The sequence below is a fragment of the Salvelinus fontinalis genome, unplaced genomic scaffold (genome assembly GCF_029448725.1).
Source record: "Salvelinus fontinalis isolate EN_2023a unplaced genomic scaffold, ASM2944872v1 scaffold_0025, whole genome shotgun sequence".
Taxonomy (NCBI): domain Eukaryota; kingdom Metazoa; phylum Chordata; class Actinopteri; order Salmoniformes; family Salmonidae; genus Salvelinus; species Salvelinus fontinalis.
In genome coordinates this window covers 590,394-611,883 of record NW_026600234.1, presented here as the reverse complement: position 1 = coordinate 611,883, position 21,490 = coordinate 590,394, and the positions used below count along the sequence as shown (strand labels likewise).

Sequence of the window (21,490 nt, the reverse complement as noted above, 5' to 3'; positions counted from 1 at the left end):
TCACCATAGTCAGGTTGGGATATAACAGAACTGTTTCCTGTCTCACCATAGTCAGGTTGGGATATACTAGAACTGTTTCCTGTCTCACCATAGTAAGGTTGGGATATAACAGAACTGTTTCCTGTCTCACCATAGTCAGGTTGGGATATAACAGAACTGTTTCCTGTCTCACCATTGTAAGGTTGGGATATAACAGAACTGTTTCCTGTCTCACCATAGTCAGGTTGGGATATAACAGAACTGTTTCCTGTCTCACCATAGTCAGGTTGGGATATAACAGAACTGTTTCCTGTCTCACCATAGTCAGGTTGGGATATAACAGAACTGTTTCCTGTCTCACCATAGTCAGGTTGGGATATAACAGAACTGTTTCCTGTCTCACCATAGTCAGGTTGGGATATAACAGAACTGTTTCCTGTCTCACCATAGTCAGGTTGGGATATACTAGAACTGTTTCCTGTCTCACCATAGTAAGGTTGGGATATAACAGAACTGTTTCCTGTCTCACCATAGTCAGGTTGGGATATAACAGAACTGTTTCCTGTCTCACCATTGTAAGGTTGGGATATAACAGAACTGTTTCCTGTCTCACCATAGTCAGGTTGGGATATAACAGAACTGTTTCCTGTCTCACCATAGTCAGGTTGGGATATAACAGAACTGTTTCCTGTCTCACCATAGTCAGGTTGGGATATACTAGAACTGTTTCCTGTCTCACCATAGTCAGGTTGGGATATAACAGAACTGTTTCCTGTCTCACCATAGTCAGGTTGGGATATAACAGAACTGTTTCCTGTCTCACCATAGTCAGGTTGGGATATAACAGAACTGTTTCCTGTCTCACCATAGTCAGGTTGGGATATAATACAACTGTTTCCTGTCTCACCATAGTCAGGTTGGGATATACTAGAACTGTTTCCTGTCTCACCATAGTCAGGTTGGGATATAACAGAACTGTTTCCTGTCTCAACATAGTCAGGTTGGGATATAATACAACTGTTTCCTGTCTCACCATAGTCAGGTTGGGATATAACAGAACTGTTTCCTGTCTCAACATAGTCAGGTTGGGATATAACAGAACTGTTTCCTGTCTCACCATAGTCAGGTTGGGATATAACAGAACTGTTTCCTGTCTCACCATAGTCAGGTTGGGATATAACAGAACTGTTTCCTGTCTCACCATAGTCAGGTTGGGATATAACAGAACTGTTTCCTGTCTCACCAAAGTAAGGTTGGGATATAATACAACTGTTTCCTGTCTCACCATAGTCAGGTTGGGATATAACAGAACTGTTTCCTGTCTCACCATAGTCAGGTTGGGATATAACAGAACTGTTTCCTGTCTCACCATAGTCAGGTTGGGATATAACAGAACTGTTTCCTGTCTCACCATAGTCAGGTTGGGATATAACAGAACTGTTTCCTGTCTCACCATAGTCAGGTTGGGATATAACAGAACTGTTTCCTGTCTCACCATAGTCAGGTTGGGATATAACAGAACTGTTTCCTGTCTCACCATAGTCAGGTTGGGATATAACAGAACTGTTTCCTGTCTCACCATAGTCAGGTTGGGATATACTAGAACTGTTTCCTGTCTCACCATAGTCAGGTTGGGATATAACAGAACTGTTTCCTGTCTCACCATAGTCAGGTTGGGATATACTAGAACTGTTTCCTGTCTCACCATAGTCAGGTTGGGATATAACAGAACTGTTTCCTGTCTCACCATAGTCAGGTTGGGATATACTAGAACTGTTTCCTGTCTCACCATAGTCAGGTTGGGATATAACAGAACTGTTTCCTGTCTCACCATAGTCAGGTTGGGATATAACAGAACTGTTTCCTGTCTCACCATAGTCAGGTTGGGATATAACAGAACTGTTTCCTGTCTCACCATAGTCAGGTTGGGATATAACAGAACTGTTTCCTGTCTCACCATAGTCAGGTTGGGATATAACAGAACTGTTTCCTGTCTCACCATAGTCAGGTTGGGATATAACAGAACTGTTTCCTGTCTCACCATAGTCAGGTTGGGATATACTAGAACTGTTTCCTGTCTCACCATAGTCAGGTTGGGATATAATACAACTGTTTCCTGTCTCACCATAGTCAGGTTGGGATATACTAGAACTGTTTCCTGTCTCACCATAGTCAGGTTGGGATATAACAGAACTGTTTCCTGTCTCACCATAGTCAGGTTGGGATATAATACAACTGTTTCCTGTCTCACCATAGTCAGGTTGGGATATACTAGAACTGTTTCCTGTCTCACCATAGTCATGTTGGGATATTGTTAGCCTGTTTATAGATTTAGAATTTGACCGGTTACCTTTTATATTGACAGTATTTTGTCCCATTTGATTCCAGGATCTCATTGGAATGATGATGCTTGTAGCAGTCGGAAACAGGAGTGATTTCCTTTTGGCCCCAAAGGTTTTTAATAAAACAAATCAAAAATAATAAGAACAAATTGGGGGTGGGGGGGGGGGGTTGGTTTTTGTCAAAAATGACTAAAATCACCAAGAACATTGTGATCAATTTAATTTAAATCTGTTCCCAATTATTCCCACGAATACAGAACAGATGTTATTGCATTTCAATGTAATCAAGATATTAAATTATTGTTATTTTCAAATACAATCTCTTTTTGGGATTAGTGGTCAATTTGACGTTTTATAAATTATTAGAAATATGTTCCGGCCCCCAGACCATCCGCTCCGAAAAAAATCAGCCCGCGGGTGAATCTAGTTGCTTCCCTCTGGTGAATCTAGTTGCTTCCCCCCCGGTGATTCTAGTTGCTTCCCCCCGGTGAGTCTAGTTGCTTCCCCCTGGTGAATCCAGTTGCTTCCCCTTGGTGAATCTAGTTGCTTCCCCCTGGTGAATCTAGTTGCTTCCCCCCTGGTGAGTCTAGTTGCTTCCCCCTGGTGAATCTAGTTGCTTCCCCCCGGTGAATCCAGTTGCTTCCCCCCGGTGAGTCTCGTTGCTTCTCCCCGGTGAATCCAGTTGCTTCCCCCCTGGTGAGTCTAGTTGCTTCCCCCCGGTGAGTCTAGTTGCTTCCCCCTGGTGAGTCTAGTTGCTTCCCCCCGGTGAATCCAGTTGCTTCCCCCCGGTGAATCCAGTTGCTTCCCCCCGGTGAGTCTCGTTGCTTCTCCCCGGTGAATCCAGTTGCTTCCCCCCTGGTGAGTCTAGTTGCTTCCCCCCGGTGAGTCTAGTTGCTTCCCCCTGGTGAGTCTAGTTGCTTCCCCCCGGTGAATCCAGTTGCTTCCCCCCGGTGAATCCAGTTGCTTCCCCCCCCGGTGAGTCTCGTTGCTTCCCCCTGCTGTAGGCTATACTCATATAAATATAAGGATCATTCTATGTGAATCTAGTTGATCATTTTTTTTCTACAGCTTTGTACTATTGTATCTTTAGCTTACCGCTGTCATAGGCAGCTTTTGTATTCATCTACCAGAACAGTGTTTATAGCTGGTTTCCTATCTTGTTGTTGTTATCAAGTGGTTAACGTCATCCTCAAATAGGATAATATTCTTAAGATGGACCATCCTTCAGGGCTCCGGGAACACAGCAAGTCATTGTTAGTAACCGTATCGGCATCACAAGGTCTCTTCCTGTCATGTTTAAAACGAGGCTTTTGGTTGTAAGAACTAAGCCTACGTTTTTGAACCGGTCTTTCAGAGGTCGTTTTTTTAAAAAATAGAATAATGTTGTCAAGTAACACAGGAAGTCATTGTTAGTGACAGTATCACTAGATTGTTGATTTATCACAAGAAGACTGTTTATTACATGGTTTTACAATCTTACGGATGCCACTCCGTAACTGTTGAAGTTGCATTTGACCGTTTGTATTATGTGGACATAACTAATGGCTGCATCACAGGCCATTCTGAGGCACTGTATTGGCCAGATCTGATTTGTGTTAGGCATTTTATTACATCAAACCTGTTTGTACTTGGTTAGGCGTTACTATGTGAGGAACCTTTCCCAGGCTGTGTCCGAGGAGGCATCCCATTCCCCACACTCTTAGGGGGAAAAAAGGTGCTATCTAGAACCTGAAAGAGTTATTTGGCTGTCCCCATAGGAGAACCCTTTGAAGAACCCTTTGTGGTTCCAAGTAAAACACTTTTGGGTTCCATGTAGAACTATTTTGGGTTCCATGTAGAAACCTTTCGTGTTCCGTGTAGAACCATTTTGGGTTCCATGTAGAACCCTGTTGTGTTCCATGTAGAAATATTTTGGTTTTCCTGTAGAACTATTTTGGGTTCCATGTAGAACCCTTTCCTACATGGAACCAAAAAGGTTTCTCCTATAGGGACAGCTGAATAACGTTTTTGCGGACAAGGGTCCGCGTAGGACCGGAGGGAGCTCTGGTCAAAAGTAGTGCACTATATAGGGCATAGGTTGTTATTTATGAGGATTTGGGGTACCCAGAGATACAGCCTGATCTACAGTTGATTAAATACAGCCTGATCTACAGTTGATTAAATACAGCCTGATCTACAGTTGATTAAATACAGCATCGTACCCAGAGATACAGCCTGATCTACAGTTGATTAAATACAGCCTGATCTACAGTTGATTAAATACAGCCTGATCTACAGTTGATTAAATACATCCTGATCTACAGTTGATTAAATACAGCCTGATCTACAGTTGATTAAATACAGCCTGATCTACAGTTGATTAAATACAGCATCGTACCCAGAGATACAGCCTGATCTACAGTTGATTAAATACAGCCTGATCTACAGTTGATTAAATACAGCCTGATCTACAGTTGATTAAATACAGCCTGATCTACAGTTGATTAAATACAGCCTGATCTACAGTTGATTAAATACAGCCTGATCTACAGTTGATTAAATACAGCCTGATCTACAGTTGATTAAATACAGCCTGATCTACAGTTGATTAAATACAGCATCATACCCAGTCTCTGTCTCCCTCTCCCTCCCTCTCTCCCTCTCTCTCTCTGTCTCCCTCTCCCTCTCCCTCTCCCTCTCCCTCTCCCTCTCCTCTCTCTCAATTCAATTTCAATTCAATTTGCTTTATTGTCATGACGTAACAATGTACATATTGCCAAAGCTTATTTTGGATATTTACAATATAAAAATGAGAATCAATATTGTCAATGGGACAACAGTAACAACAGTAACCAGGGGTCAAAGTAACCAAACACTGAACAGTAACAATAAGCAGGTTGGCTGGTCTGTCAGACACTGTCCCTCATCTAATGGCAGGAGTTGTTTCTCTCTCTCGGTCTCTCTCTCTCTCTCTCTCTCTCTCTCCTTTCTCCTATCTGTCTCTCTATCTCTGTCTCTGTCTCTCTCTCTCTCTCTGTCTCTGTCTCTGTCTCTCTCTCCCCCCCCCCCCCCCCCCCTATATGGTGCACTACTTTAGACCAGAGCCCTATCTAGTGCACTACTTTAGACCAGAGCCCTATTCCCTATATAGTACACTTCTTTTTAGTGGTTCCGTAGCAGTCACAAGCCCACTCGCTTTGGGCCTGGTCAAAAGTAGTGCACTTTTTATGGAATAGGGTGCTATTTGGGACGAACCCAACATACCATCTCAGACACACTTACAGAGAGCAACCCCTTCATATAGTTATTCAGGACTTGATTGATAGCTCGGGCAGTTATTGCCATGTGATCCGCCAGTAGATAGCGTTTAGTCATTTTCCATGTCACCCAGCAGCCCCGTGGTGTGTTGGTTGTGCCCTCTCTCTTTACTTATTTTGGTCTCTCTCTCTCTCTCTCTCTCTCTCTCTCTCTCTCTCTCTCACACTCCTTCTGTCTTCCGTTCTGTCACTCTCTCCCTCTCTCTCACACCCCCTCTCTCTTCCGTTCTGTCACTCTCTCTCTCACACTCCCTCTCTCTTCCGTTCTGTCACTCTCTCTCTCGTTCTCTCTTTCTTTCACTCTCTCTCTCTCCATCTCTCTCTCCCTCTCCATCTCCCCTCTCTCTCCTCTCCCTGCCCTCTCTCTCCCTCCATCTCTCTCTGTTTGTGTCTCTCTCTCTGTGTGTGTGTGTGTCTCTCTCTCTCTCTCTCTAACCTCCCTCTCTGTCTCCCTCATCCATCATAGTGTGAGATGACGCCTCACAACATATTGAGTTTCATACTAAGCAGGTCATTAAGCAGGTCAGCTTAATAACACGTCATGCTGACTCTCAGAGAAAATACAACCCTAAAATGTTCCTCTCTACTGACCACCACTGGGTCTAACTAACTGCCCTAGGGTACGTTGGGCCCGTGTTCTGATCACCACTGGGTCTAACTAACTACCCCAGGGTAGGTTGGGCCCGTGTTCTGATCACCACTGGGTCTAACTAACTACCCTAGGGTACGTTGGGCCCGTGTTCTGATCACCACTGGGTCTAACTAACTACCCTAGGGTAGGTTGGGCCCGTGTTCTGGTCACCACTGGGTCTAACTAACTACCCTAGGGTAGGTTGGGCCCGTGTTCTGATCACCAGTGGGTCTAACTAACTACCCTAGGGTAGGTTGGGCCCGTGTTCTGGGTGATCGGTGTGGCTCCTCCTGTGTCGGTGGAATAAGGCCTCTAGCCAGGATCCAGGTGCCTTCCTCCATCAGAACCCACTCCTCCTCCTCCTCCTCCTCCAGGATCCAGGTGCCTCCCTCCATCAGAACCCACTCCTCCTCCTCCTCCTCCTCCAGGATCAGATAACCACGGAACCAAGTTCACACGTGGTTCTTTATGTCAGGCATTAGAACTGGCGTTAGAACTTGTATGGGACTCGAGGAAAAATGAACATTGTCGTTACAGAGGTGGAAGTTTTGAATCCGTCTTTTGGGACTTTGTCCTTCAATCAGGCATGACAATGACACAAAGACAAGTGTATCTCATGGTCTTTGAAAGGAGTTACTTGAAACCTGGGACAGTGGCTTGAAACCTGGGACAGTGGCTTGAAACCTAGGACAGTGGCTTGAAACCTGGGACAGTGGCTTGAATCCTGGGACAGTGGCTTGAAACCTGGGACAGTGGCTTGAAACCTGGGACAGTGGCTTGAAACCTGGGACAGTGGCTTGAAACCTGGGACAGTGGCTTGAAACCTGGGACAGTGGCTTGAAACCTGGGACAGTGGCTTGAAACCTGGGACAGTGGCTTGAAACCTGGGACAGTGGCTTGAAACCTAGGACAGTGGCTTGAAACCTGGGACAGTGGCTTGAAACCTGGGACAGTGGCTTGAAACCTGGGACAGTGGCTTGAAACCTAGGACAGTGGCTTGAAACCTAGGACAGTGGCTTGAAACCTGTGACAGTGGCTTGTGGAACAGATTTGAAAAAGCTTTGTTTATCATTGGCGGCAGGTAGCCTAGTGGTTAGAGTATTGTGTCGGTAACCAAAAGGTTGCTAGATCAAATCCCTGAGCTGACAAGGTAAACATCTGTCGTTCTGCCCCTGAACAAGGCAGTTAACCCACTGTTCCTAGGCTGTCATTGAAAATAAGAATTTGTTCTTAACTTACTTGCCTTGTTAAATAAAGGTTAAATAAAACAATAAATCGTCAACAGTTCATTGCGATTCAAATGTCCATATGCATCCCTTCAGAATACTTCAATATGTCCCTTCAGAATGCTTCAATATGTCCCTTCAGAATGCCTCAATCTGTCCCTTCAGAATGCTTCAATATGTCCCTTCAGAATGCTTCAATATGTCCATTTGGAATGCTTCAATATGTCCCTTCAGAATGCTTCAATATGTCCCTTCAGAATGCTTCAATATGTCCCTTCAGAATGCTTCAATATGTCCCTTCAGAATGCTTCAATATGTCCCTTCAGAATGCTTCAATATGTCAATTTGGAATGCTTCAATATGTCCCTTCAGAATGCTTCAATATGTCCCTTCAGAATGCTTCAACATGGCAATTTGGAATGCTTCAATATGTCCCTTCAGAATGCTTCAATATGTCAATTTGGAATGCTTCAATATGTCCCTTCAGAATGCTTCAACATGGCAATTTGGAATGCTTCAATATGTCCCTTCAGAATGCTTCAATATGTCAATTTGGAATGCTTCAATATGTCCCTTCAGAATGCTTCAATATGTCAATTTGAAATGCTTCAATATGTCAATTTGGAATGCTTCAATATGTCCCTTCAGAATGCTTCAATATGTCAATTTGGAATGCTTCAATATGTCCCTTCAGAATGCTTCAATATGTCCCTTCAGAATGCTTCAATATGTCAATTTGGAATGCTTAAATATGTCCCTTCAAAATGCTTCAATATGTCAATTTGAAATGCTTCAATATGTCCCTTCAGAATGCTTCAATATGTCCCTTCAGAATGCTTCAATATGTCCCTTCGGAATGCTTCAATATGTCCCTTTAGAATGCTTCAATATGTCAATTTGGAATACTGCAATATGTCCCTTCGGAATGCTTCAATATGTCCCTTCAGAATGCTTCAATATGTCAATTTGAAATACTTCAATATGTCAATTTGAAATGCTTCAATATGTCCCTTCAGAATGCTTAAATATGTCACTTCAGAATGCTTCAATATGTCCCTTCAGAATCCTTCAATATGTCCATTTGGAATACTTCAATATGTCCCTTCAGAATGCTTCAATATGTCCATTTGGAATACTTCAATATGTCCCTTCGGAATGCTTCAATATGTCCCTTCAGAATGCTTCAATATGTCCCTTCAGAATGCTTCAATATGTCCCTTCAGAATGCTTCAATATGTCCCTTTAGAATGCTTCAATATGTCAATTTGGAATACTTCAATATGTCCCTTCGGAATGCTTTTGGAATACTTCAATATGTCCCTTCGGAATGCTTCAATATGTCAATTTCTGAATGCTTCAATATGTGAATTTGAAATACTTCAATATGTCAATTTGAAATGCTTCAATATGTCCCTTCAGAATGCTTCAATATGTCAATTCGGAATGCTTCAATATGTCCCTTCGGAATGCTTCAAGATGTCCCTTCAGAATGCTTCAATATGTCAATTCGGAATACTTCAATATGTCCCTTCGGAATGCTTCAATATGTCAATTTGAAATACTTCAATATGTCAATTTGAAATGCTTCAATATGTCAATTTGAAATGCTTCAATATGTCCCTTCAGAATGCTTCAAGATGTCCCTTCAGAATGCTTCAAGATGTCCCTTCTGAATGCTTCAAGATGTCCCTTCTGAATGCTTCAATATGTCACTTCAGAATGCTTCAATATGTCAATTTGGAATGCTTCAATATGTCCCTTCAGAATGCTTCAATATGTCAATTCGGAATACTTCAATATGTCCCTTCGGAATGCTTCAATATGTCCCTTCAGAATGCTTCAATATGTCCCTTCAAAATGCTTCAATATGTCATTTTGAAATACTTCAATATGTCAATTTGAAATGCTTCAATATGTCAATTCGGAATACTTCAATATGTCCCTTCAGAATGTTTCAAGATGTCCCTTCAGAATGCGTCAATATGTCCCTTCAGAATGCTTCAATATGTCCCTTCGGAATGCTTCAATATGTCCCTTCAGAATGCTTCAATATGTCAATTTGAAATGCTTCAATATGTCCCTTCAGAATGTTTCAAGATGTCCCTTCAGAATGCTTCAATATGTCAATTCGGAATGCTTCAATATGTCAATTTGGAATGCTTCAATATGTCAATTCGGAACGCTTCAATATGTCCCTTCGGAATGCTTCAATATGTCAATTCAGAATGCTGCAATATGTCCCTTCAGAATGCTTCAATATGTCACTTCAGAATGCTTCAATATGTCCATTTGAAATACTTCAATATGTCAATTTGAAATGCTTCAATATGTCCCTTCAGAATGCTTAAATATGTCACTTCAGAATGCTTCAATATGTCCCTTCAGAATCCTTCAATATGTCCATTTGGAATACTTCAATATGTCCCTTCAGAATGCTTCAATATGTCCATTTGGAATACTTCAATATGTCCCTTCGGAATGCTTCAATATGTCCCTTCAGAATGCTTCAATATGTCCCTTCAGAATGCTTCAATATGTCCCTTCAGAATGCTTCAATATGTCCCTTTAGAATGCTTCAATATGTCAATTTGGAATACTTCAATATGTCCCTTCGGAATGCTTTTGGAATACTTCAATATGTCCCTTCGGAATGCTTCAATATGTCCCTTCAGAATGCTTCAATATGTCAATTTGAAATACTTCAATATGTCAATTTGAAATACTTCAATATGTCAATTTGAAATGCTTCAATATGTCCCTTCAGAATGCTTCAATATGTCAATTCGGAATGCTTCAATATGTCCCTTCGGAATGCTTCAAGATGTCCCTTCAGAATGCTTCAATATGTCAATTCGGAATACTTCAATATGTCCCTTCGGAATGCTTCAATATGTCCCTTCAGAATGCTTCAATATGTCAATTTGAAATACTTCAATATGTCAATTTGAAATGCTTCAATATGTCCCTTCAGAATGCTTCAATATGTCCCTTCAGAATGCTTCAATATGTCAATTTGGAATGCTTCAATATGTCCCTTCAGAATACTTCAATATATCCATGTGGAATGCTTCAATATGTCCCTTCAGAATGCTTTAATATGTCCATTTGGAATGCTTCAATATGTCCCTTCAGAATGCTTCAATATGTCAATTTGGAATGATTCAAGATGTCCCTTCAGAATGCTTCAATATGTCAATTTCTGAATGCTTCAACATGGCAATTTGGAATGCTTCAATATGTCCCTTCAGAATGTTTCAATATGTCCCTTCACAATGCTTCAATATGTCAATTTGGAATGCTTCAATATGTCCCTTCGGAATGCTTCAATATGTCCCTTCGGAATGCTTCAATATGTCCCTTCGGAATGCTTCAATATGTCCCATCAGGATGCTTCAATATATCCATTTGGAAAGATTCAATATGTCCCTTCGGAATGCTTCAATATGTCCCTTCGGAATGCTTCAATATGTCCCTTTGGAATGCTTCAATGAGTCCCTTCGGAATGCTTCAATGTGTCCCTTTGGAATGCTTCATTATGTCCCTTCGGAATGCTTCAATATGTCCATTCGGAATGCTTCATTATGTCCATTCGAAATGCTTCAAGATGTCCCTTCGGAATGCTTCATTTATGGACACAGAGGTTGATCTTACACCACACTGATGCTTTTACTGGCTGGATCAGGACTCTGTCACTGTCCTCGTCAGTCATCTATCAAACTGACTCCAATGGTACACGACATCAAATCAGATTATATTTGGCACATGCGTTGAATACAACAAGTGTAGACCTTACCGTGAAATGCTTACTTTACAAGCCTTTAACCAACAATGCAGTTCAAGAAATAGAGTTAAGAAAATAATTACCAAATAAACTAAAGTCAAATAATTATAATGTAACACAATAAAACAAAAATACAGAGGCTGTTTACAGGGTATTACGGTACAGAGTCAATGTGGAGGCTATATACAGGGTATTACGGTACAGAGTCAATGTGGAGGCTATATACAGGGGGTACCGGTAGAGAGTCAATGTGGAGACTATATACAGGGTGTTACGGTACAGAGTCAATGTGGAGGCTGTATACAGGGGGTACCGGTAGAGAGTCAATGTGGAGGTTATATACAGGGTGTTACGGTACAGAGTCAATGTGGAGGCTGTATACATGGGGTACCGGTACAGAGTCAATGTGGAGGCTATATACAGGGGGTACCGGTAGAGAGTCAATGTGGAGGTTATATACAGGGTGTTACGGTACAGAGTCAATGTGGAGGCTATATACAGGGGATATCGGTACAGAGTCAATGTGGAGGCTATATACAGGGGCTACCTGTCCCAAGTCAGTGTGCAGGGGTACAGGTTAGTCGAGGTAATTTGTTCAGTAGGTAGGGGTGAAGTGACTATGTATAGATAATAAACAGACAGAAAGTCAATGTGTGGGGGTACAGGTTAGTTGAGGTAATTTGTTCAGTAGGTAGGGGTAAAGTGACTGTATAGATAATAAACAGAGAGTAACAGCAGTGTACATGTAGGTAGGGGTGAAGTGACTGCATAGATAATAAACAGAGAGTACCAGCAGTGTACATGTAGGTAGAGGTAAAGTGACTATGTATAGATAATAAACAGAGAGTAGCAGCAGTGTACATGTAGGTAGGGGTGAAGTGACTATGTATAGATAATAAACAGAGAGTAGCAGCAGTGTACATGTAGGTAGAGGTAAAGTGACTATGTATAGATAATAAACAGAGAGTAGCAGCAGTGTACATGTAGGTAGGGGTGAAGTGACTATGTATAGATAATAAACAGAGTAGCAGCAGTGGACATGTAGGTAGGGGTAAAGTGACTATGCATAGATAATAAACAGAGTAACAGCAGTGTACAAAACAAATGTGGGGGGGGGGGGGGGGGGGGTCAATTTAAATAGTTCAGGTGACCATTTGATTAATTGTTCAGCAGTCTTATGGTTGGGGGGGTAGAAGCGGTTAAGGAGCCTTTTGGACCTAGACACGGCACTCCGGTACCGCTTGCTGTGCGGTAGCAGAGAGAACAGTCTATGACTTGGGTCTTCCTCTGACACCGCCTGGTATAGAGGTCCTGGATGGCAGGAAGCTTGGCCTAAGTGATGTGCTGGGCTGTACGCACTAACCTCTGTAGCGCCTTTCCATACCAGGCGGTGATGCAACCGGTCAGGATGCTCTCAATGGTGCAGCTCTAGAACATTTTGAGGATCTGGGGACCCATGCCAAATCTTTTCAGTCTCTTGAGAGGGAAAAGGTGTTGTCGTGCCCTCTATACGACTGTCTTGGTGTGTTTGGACCATGATAGTTTGTTGGTGATGTGGACAACAAGGAACTTGAAACTCTCGATGCGTTCCACTACAGCCCCAGTCGATGAGAATGGGGGCCTGTTCGGTCCTCCTTTTCCTGTAGTCCACGATCAGCTCCTTTGTCTTGATCACGTTGAGGGAGAGGTTGTTGTCCTGGCACCACACTGCCGGGTCTCTGACCTCCTCCCTGTAGGCTGTCTCATCATTGTTGGTGATCAGGCCTACCACTGTTGTGTTGTCATCAAACTTAATGATGGTGTTGGAGTCGTGTTTGGCCACGCAGTCATGGGTGAACAGGGAGTAGAGGAGGGGACTAAGCACGCACCCCTGAGGGGCCCCCGTGTTGAGGATCAGCGTGGCGGATGTGTTGTTACCTACCCTAACCACCTGGTGGGCGGCACGTCGGGAAGTCCAGGATCCAGTTGCAGATGGAGGTGTTTAGTCCCAGGGTCCTTAGCTTAGTGATGAGCTTTGAGGGCACTATGGTGTTGAACGCTGAGCTGTAGTCAATGAACAGCATTCTCACATAGGTGTTCCTTTTGTCCAGGTGGGAAAGGGCAGTGTGGAGTGCAATAGAGATTGCATCATCTGTGGATCTGTTGGGGCGGTATTCTAATTGGAGTGGGTCTAGGGTTTCTGGGATAATGGTGTTGATGTGAGCCATGACCAGCCTTTCAAAGCACTTCATGGCTACAGATGTGAGTGCTACGGGTCGGTAGTCATTTAGGCAGGTTACCTTGGTGTTCTTGGGCACTGGGAATATGATGGTCTGCTTGAAACATGTAGGTATTACAGACTCGGTCAGGGAGAGGTTGAAAATGTCAGTGAAGACACTTGCCAGTTGGTCTGCTTGGCGGCTGAGTCGTTGTTGATGCTAGCCGTTTCCACTTCACAATAACAGCACTTACAGTTGACCGGTGCAGCTCTAGCAGGGCAGCCATTTGATATACTGACTTGTTGGAATGGTGGCATCTTATGATTTTATTTAAAAAGTCAATTTTTTATTATTAATATTTATTTATTTTTATATATTTTTTTGTATTATCTGTGATCGTTTTGTTTGTCTTGTTTAGTTTTTTTAAATCGTTGTACCTAAACTGTATGTGTAAACATGTATATGCCGGGCCCAGCTGTAAAAGAGGTCTCAGTCTGTGTTCCTTGTTGAAATAAAGGTAGAATAATAATGACGGTGCCATGTTGAAAGCCACTGAGCTCTTCAGTACAGGCCATTCTACTGACAATGTTTGTCTATGGAGATTGCATGGCTGTGTGCTTGATTTAATACACCTGTCAGCAACGGGTGTGACTGAAATAGCTGAATCCACTGTTTTGAAGGGGTGTCCTCATACTGCTGTATGTATATATAGTGTATGTTCTGTATCACCTGGCTGTTAACTCTTCCTCTCCTCCTCTTCCTCCTCTTCCTCTGCAGAACCATTTTGACTTAGGTACTTTTACCTGTCTTAACTCTTCCTCTCCTCTTCTTCCTTTCCCCATCCTCCTCTTCCTCTGCAGAACCATTTTGACTTAGGGACTTTTACCTGTCTTAACTCTTCCTCTCCTCCTCTTCCTTTCCCCATCCTCCTCTTCCTCCTCTTCCTCTGCAGAACCATTTTGACTTAGGGACTATTACCTGTCTTAACTCTTCCTCTCCTCTTCTTCCTTTCCCCACCCTCCTCTTCCTCCTCTTCCTCTGCAGAACCGTTGTAAACTATGACATCTGAACACTATGTCTTAACCCTCCTCTTCCTCCTCTTCTCTTCCTTGTCCTCTGTAGAAGCATGTGGTCCGGTGAAGGAGAGGTTCAGGTGACAGCCCGGATGGAGACCACCCCTGCCATGGGCGTCCATAGTATCTCTGTTTCCCAGAATCAGACCCCTAAGAAGTTTGGCCCTGTGGTGGCCCCGAAGCCCCAATTCAACCCCTACAAGCTGGGAGACCCCATTGACCCTGCTGGAGGTAAGAGATGGCAGGGGCTTCAGACACTAATAGCTGGTACGTGCTTCATACAGCAAGTGGTGCTAAAAGGGTGCATGCGTCGCAGGAGAAACTGAAGCGTTCGTTGGCCACAATCAAGGGTCAAACAGGGTGGTAGGACTTGGGCCTGTAGACGAAAGGTTGCCTGTTCAAATCCGGCCGGGCGCTGGGGGAAAGAAAGGGGGGGAAATTGATCTAGCAACTGGAGAGCTCCTGGGTTCATATCCTAACAACGCCCCCCTAGCGTTGGGCCCTTGATCAAGGCCCTTAACCCCACAACATACTCTCCATCCAGGGGGTGGTGCACGGCAGCCTGTGCTCTTTTCTACTGTATATCTGTGTGGTGTGTCTGGGGAGTTGGGAAATTAAGGGAACGGAATATTCATTTCCGTTGTTCGCTGTGCCTGTGGACAATAAAGTTAGATTGTTTTTTTATTGTATCCAGGGGCTGAGACCTCCTATGTAGCCCCAGTACTGACTCCTATCCAGGGGTCATTAACCTCCTATGTAGCCCCAGTACTGACTCCTATCCAGGGGTCATTAACCTCCTATGTAGCCCCAGTACTGACACCTATCCAGGAGGCTGAGACCTCCTATGTAGCCCCAGTACTGACTCCTATCCAGAGGCTGAGACCTCCTATGTAGCCCCAGTACTGACTCCTATCCAGAGGCTGAGACCTCCTATGTAGCCCCAGTACTGACTCCTATCCAGAGGCTGAGACCTATATAGCCCCAGTACTGACTCCTATCCAGGAGGCTGAGACCTCCTATGTAGCCCCAGTACTGACTCCTATCCAGGGGGCTTTAACCTCCTATGTAGCCCCAGTACTGACTCCTATCCAAGGACTGAGACCTCCTATGTAGCCCCAGTACGGACTCCTATCCAGGGGCTGAGACCTCCTATGTAGCCCCAGTACTGACTCCTATCCAGAGGCTGAGACCTCCTATGTAGCCCCAGTACTGACTCCTATCCAGGGGTGGAGACCTCCTGTGTAGCCCCAGTACTGACTCCTATCCAGGGGGCTTTAATCTCCTATGTAGCCCCAGTACTGACTCCTATCCAGAGGCTGAGACCTCCTATGTAGCCCCAGTACTGACTCCTATCCAGGGGCTGAGACCTCCTATGTAGCCCCAGTACTGTCTCCTATCCAGGGGGCTTTAACCTCCTATGTAGCCCCAGTACGGACTCCTATCCAGAGGCTGAGACCTCCTATGTAGCCCCAGTACTGACTCCTATCCAGAGGCTGAGACCTCCTATGTAGCCCCAGTACTGACTCCTATCCAGGGGGCTTTAACCTCCTATGTAGCCCCAGTACTGACTCCTATCCAGGGGGCTTTAACCTCCTATGTAGCCCCAGTACTGACTCCTATCCAGGGGCTGAGACCTCCTATGTAGCCCCAGTACTGACTCCTATCCAGGGGTCATTAACCTCCTATGTAGCCCCAGTACTGACTCCTATCCAGGGGCTGAGACCTCCTATGTAGCCCCAGTACTGACTCCTATCCAGGGACTGAGACCTCCTATGTAGCCCCAGTACTGACTCCTATCCAGAGGCTGAGACCTCCTATGTAGCCCCAGTACTGACTCCTATCCAGAGGCTGAGACCTCCTATGTAGCCCCAGTACTGACTCCTATCCAGGAGGCTGAGACCTCCTATGTAGCCCCAGTACTGACTCCTATCCAGAGGCTGAGACCTCCTATGTAGCCCCAGTACTGACTCCTATCCAGGGGCTGAGACCTACTATGTAGCCCCAGTACTGACTCCTATCCAGGAGGCTGAGACCTCCTATGTAGCCCCAGTACTGACTCCTATCCAGAGGCTGAGACCTCCTATGTAGCCCCAGTACTGACTCCTATCCAGGGGCTGAGACCTACTATGTAGCCCCAGTACTGACTCCTATCCAGGAGGCTGAGACCTCCTATGTAGCCCCAGTACTGACTCCTATCCAGGAGGCTGAGCCCAAATACAGATTTTTGATTGTAATATGTAGCGAACTCAACCGTTTTCTGTCCAGCTCCCCCGTGAGCTGTGATTGGCTACCGTAGCGTTTTTTTACAATCCAACCCATGCTTCACATGACCTTTACATGACCTTTCCATGACCTTATATGAAAGACAACACCATACTCCTATCTTTCAACATGAAAGAAATCCAAGGGCTGTGTAAACAAAACGAAAAAAAAACTCAGACCTTGAATTCATCTTTTTAAATCTGTTGAAAAATACCAAAATAGAGTTGCCTTAATTAATTACATGGTAATGCAAATATCAAGAAATGTGCAGAGGGAAAGAAATACAGGAGAAAAGTAATAACACACAATAATAAAAGTTATAATTAATACACAATGAGTAACGATAACTTGGCTAAAGACACAGGGAACCAGTACTGAGTCAATGTGCAGGGAAACAAGGTAATAACATGGTTATATACACAGGGAACCAGTACTGAGTCAATGTGCAGGGAAACAAGGTAATAACATGGTTATATACACAGGGAACCAGTACTGAGTCAATGTGCAGGGTATGAGGTAATAACATGGCTATATACACAGGGAACCAGTACTGAGTCAATGTGCAGGGTATGAGGTAATAACATGGCTATATACACAGGGAACCAGTACTGAGTCAATGTGCAGGGTATGAGGTAATAACATGGCTATATACACAGGGAACCAGTACTGAGTCAATGTGCAGGGTATGAGGTAATAACATGGCTATATACACAGGGAACCAGTACTGAGTCAATGTGCAGGGAAACAAGGTAATAACATGGTTATATACACAGGGAACCAGTACTGAGTCAATGTGCAGGGTATGAGGTAATAACATGGCTATATACACAGGGAACCAGTACTGAGTCAATGTGCAGGGTATGAGGTAATAACATGGCTATATACACAGGATACCAGTACTGAGTCAATGTGCAGGGGAACAAGGTAATTGAGGTATATATGTAGATATAACTAGGAATAAAGTGACTAGGTAACAGGATAGATAATAGACAGTAGCAGCATCGTTTACCTAATATTACTTTTCTATAGAGGAAATGAATCAACCGCCAAAGTCAAACCAGTTTGTTCTGAAAGCTTTGTGTAGAGCATTTGGAAAGGATTTGACTCTTAAGCAAACGGGAGACTGACTTCCTCAGAGCAGGTTTCTGTGGCTTTAGATGTGAGATGCATTTTTATTTTATTTGTTTAACCTTTATTTAACCAGTTAGGCCAGTTGAGAACAAGTTCTCATTTACAACTGCGACCTGGCCAAGATAAAGCATAGCAGTGTGACACAAATAACAACACAGTTACACATGGGATAAACCAACGTACAGTCAATAACACAATAGAACAAGTCTATATACAGTGTGTGCAAATGAGGTAGGATAAGGGAGGTAAGGCAATAAATAGGCCATAGTGGCGAAATAATTACAATATAGCAATTAAACACTGGAGGGATAGATGTGCAGAAGATGAATGTGCAAGTAGAGATACTGGGGTGCAACGGAGCAAAATAAATAAATAACAGTATAGGGATGAGGTTGTTTGATGGCCTATTTACAGATGGGCTATGTACAGGTGCAGTGATCTGTGAGCTGCTCTGACAGCTGGTGCTTAAAGCTAGTGAGGGAGATATGAGTCTCCAGCTTTAGTGATTTTTGCAGTTCGTTCCTGTCATTGGCAGCAGACAACTGGAAGGAAAGGAGGCCAAAGGAGGAATTGTCTTTGGGGATGACCAGAGAGATATACCTGCTGGAGCGGGTGCAATGGGTGGGTGCTGCTATGGTGACCAGTAAACTGAGATACGGCGGGGCTTTACCTAGCAAAGACTTATAGTTGACCTGGAGCCAGTGGGTTTGGCGACGAATATGAAGCGAGGGCCAGCCAACGAGAGAGTGGCCAGAAAAAATCCATTGCTTAAAGAAAAAAATAAGCAAACACGTTTGGTGTTCGCCAAATGGCATGTGGGAGACTCCCCAAACATATGGAAGAAGGTACTCTGGTCAGATGAGACTAAAATTGAGCTTTTTGACCATCAAGGAAAATGTTATGTCTGGCGCAAACCCAACAGCTCTCACAACCCCGAGAATACCAAGCATGGTGGTGGCAGCATCATGCTGTGGGGATGTTTTTCATCAGCAGGGACTGGGAAACTGGTCAGAATTGAAGGAATGATGGATGGCGCTAAATACAGGGAAATTCTTGATGGAAACCTGTTTCAGTCTTCCAGAGATTTGAGACTGTGGCGGAGGTTCACCTTTCAGCAGGGCAATGACCCTAAGCATACTGCTAAAGCAACACTCGAGTGGTTTAAGGGGAAACATATAAATATCTTGGGATGGCCTAGTCAAAGCCCAGACCTCAATCCAATTGAGAATCTGTGGTATGACTTAAAGATTGCTGTACACCAGCAGAACCCACCCAACTTGAAGGAGCTGGAGCAGTTTTGCCTTGAAGAATGGGCAAAAATCCCAGTGGCTAGATGTGCCAAGCTTATAGAGACATACCCCAAGAGACTTGCAGCTGTAATTCCTACAAAATATGTCTCAACAAAGTATTGACTTTGGGGGTGAATAGTTATGCACGCCCAAGTTTTCATTTTTTTTTGTTTTATTTCTTATTTGTTTCACAATAAAACATATTTTGTATCTTCAAACAACAACAAAATAGGAAAAATGCCAAGGGGGGTGAAGACTTTCGCAAGCCACTGTACATAGGACATGTTTAGATCAGGACCTTCCAATCCACCTGGACATGTTTAGATCAGGACCTTCCAATCTACCTGGACATGTTTAGATCAGGACCTTCCAATTCACCGGGACATGTCTAGAGACCTTCCAATCCACCTGGAGACATGTCTAGATCAGGACCTTCCAATCCACCTGGACATGTTTAGATCAGGACCTTCCAATCCACCTGGACATGTTTAGATCAGGACCTTCCAATCCACCTGGACATGTTTAGATCAGGACCTTCCAATCTACCTGGACATGTCTAGATCAGGACCTTCCAATCCACCTGGACATGTCTAGATCAGGACCTTCCAATCCACCTGGACATGTTTAGAGACCTTCCAATCCACCTGGACATGTTTAGATCAGGGCCTTCCAATCCACCTGGACATGTTTAGATCAGGGCCTTCCAATCCACCTGGACATGTCTAGATCAGGACCTTCCAATCCACCTGGACATGTCTAGATCAGGACCTTCCAATCCACCTGGACATGTTTAGAGACCTTCCAATCCACCTGGACATGTCTAGATCAGGACCTTCCAATCTACCTGGACATGTCTAGATCAGGACCTTCCAATCTACCTGGACATGTTTAGATCAGGGCCTTCCAATCCACCTGGACACGTTTAGCCTGTCTAGGATGAGGGTGGATCTTGTGAATCCAGCCAACATGTCCGATTTTTAAAATGTTTTACAGGGAAGACACAATATGTAAAGATGTACATCTATTACCTAAAAACACATTAGCATAATCCACCATCTTTTATTTGTCCACCAACACCAGTAGCTATCACCAATTCGGCTAAACTAAGATATGTATAGCCCCTAACCAAGAAAAAAACTCATCAGATGACAGTCTGATAACATATTTATGGTATGGGATAGGTTTTGTTAGAAAAAAGTGCATATTTCAGGTAGATGGCATAGGTTACAATTGCAACCACCGTCACAAATGGACTAGAAAAACTACATTGAGCAACGTGTTTACCTACTTACTAATCATCAAACATTTCGTAAAAATACACAGCATACACTAATCGAAAGACACAGATCCTGTGAATACAGACAATATTTCAGATTTTCTAAGTGTCTTACAGCGAAAACACAATAAATCGTTATATTAGCATAGCACATAGCACATAGCAGCCCATCATTGATTCTAGCCAAAGTGAGCGATAAAAGTCAACATCGCCAAAATATATTAATTTTTTCACTAACCTTCTCAGAATTCTTCAGATGACACTCCTGTAACATCATATTACACAATCCATATAGAGTTTGATCGAAAATGTTTATATTTAGCCACCAAAATCATGGTTAGACAATGTGAAATGTAGCCAAGCTGGTGAGAAAATGTCCGTGCGCCACTTAGACAGTGATCTACTCTTATACATAAATACTCATAAACGTGACTAAAAAATATAGGGTGGACAGGGATTGATAGACAATTTAATTCTTAATACAATTGCGGAATTACATTTTTTAATTTATCCTTACTTTTCAATACAGTTTGCGCCAAGCGAAGCTACGTCAAAAAACATGGCGTCCTAAGCCACTAACATTTTTCGACAGAAACACGATTTATCATAATAAAAATGTCCTACTTTGAGCTGTTCTTCCATCAGTATCTTGGGCAAAGGATCCTTTCTTGGGAGTAATCGTCTTTTGGTGGAAAGCTGTCCTCTTGCCATGTGGAAATGCCAACTGCGTTCGGGATGAACTGGAAGCGTGCCCAGCAATTCACAGCGTTTCAGAAATAAATGTCCCAAAATCGCACTAAACGGATATAAATTGCTATAAAACGCTTTAAATTAACTACCTTATGATGTTTTTAACTCCCATAATGAGTAGAAACATGACCCGAGTAATATTACTCCCTCCACTAATGCTTGGAACAGGTGCGGGTCGGTGTCCTCTAGGCGCATGACGCAGCTCCAAAAGAGTGACTAGCCTCAGGGTTTTTTAATTTGTAGTGCCTGTGAACGC

General features: G+C 43.5%; 1 protein-coding gene across 5 annotated transcripts in view; it reads left to right on the top strand.

Moving 5' to 3' along the window:
- The window catches only part of LOC129842243 (lipoma-preferred partner homolog), a 650,654-nt gene that overhangs the window by 195,717 nt on the left and 433,447 nt on the right, over positions 1 to 21,490 (top strand). For all 5 annotated transcript variants that reach the window (XM_055910714.1, XM_055910711.1, XM_055910715.1 and 2 more), the window contains one exon: positions 14,576 to 14,757. In XM_055910714.1, coding sequence (XP_055766689.1) covers positions 14,580 to 14,757 — 178 coding nt within the window. In that variant the 5' untranslated portion in view covers positions 14,576 to 14,579. The remainder of the gene's footprint in view (positions 1 to 14,575; positions 14,758 to 21,490) is intronic.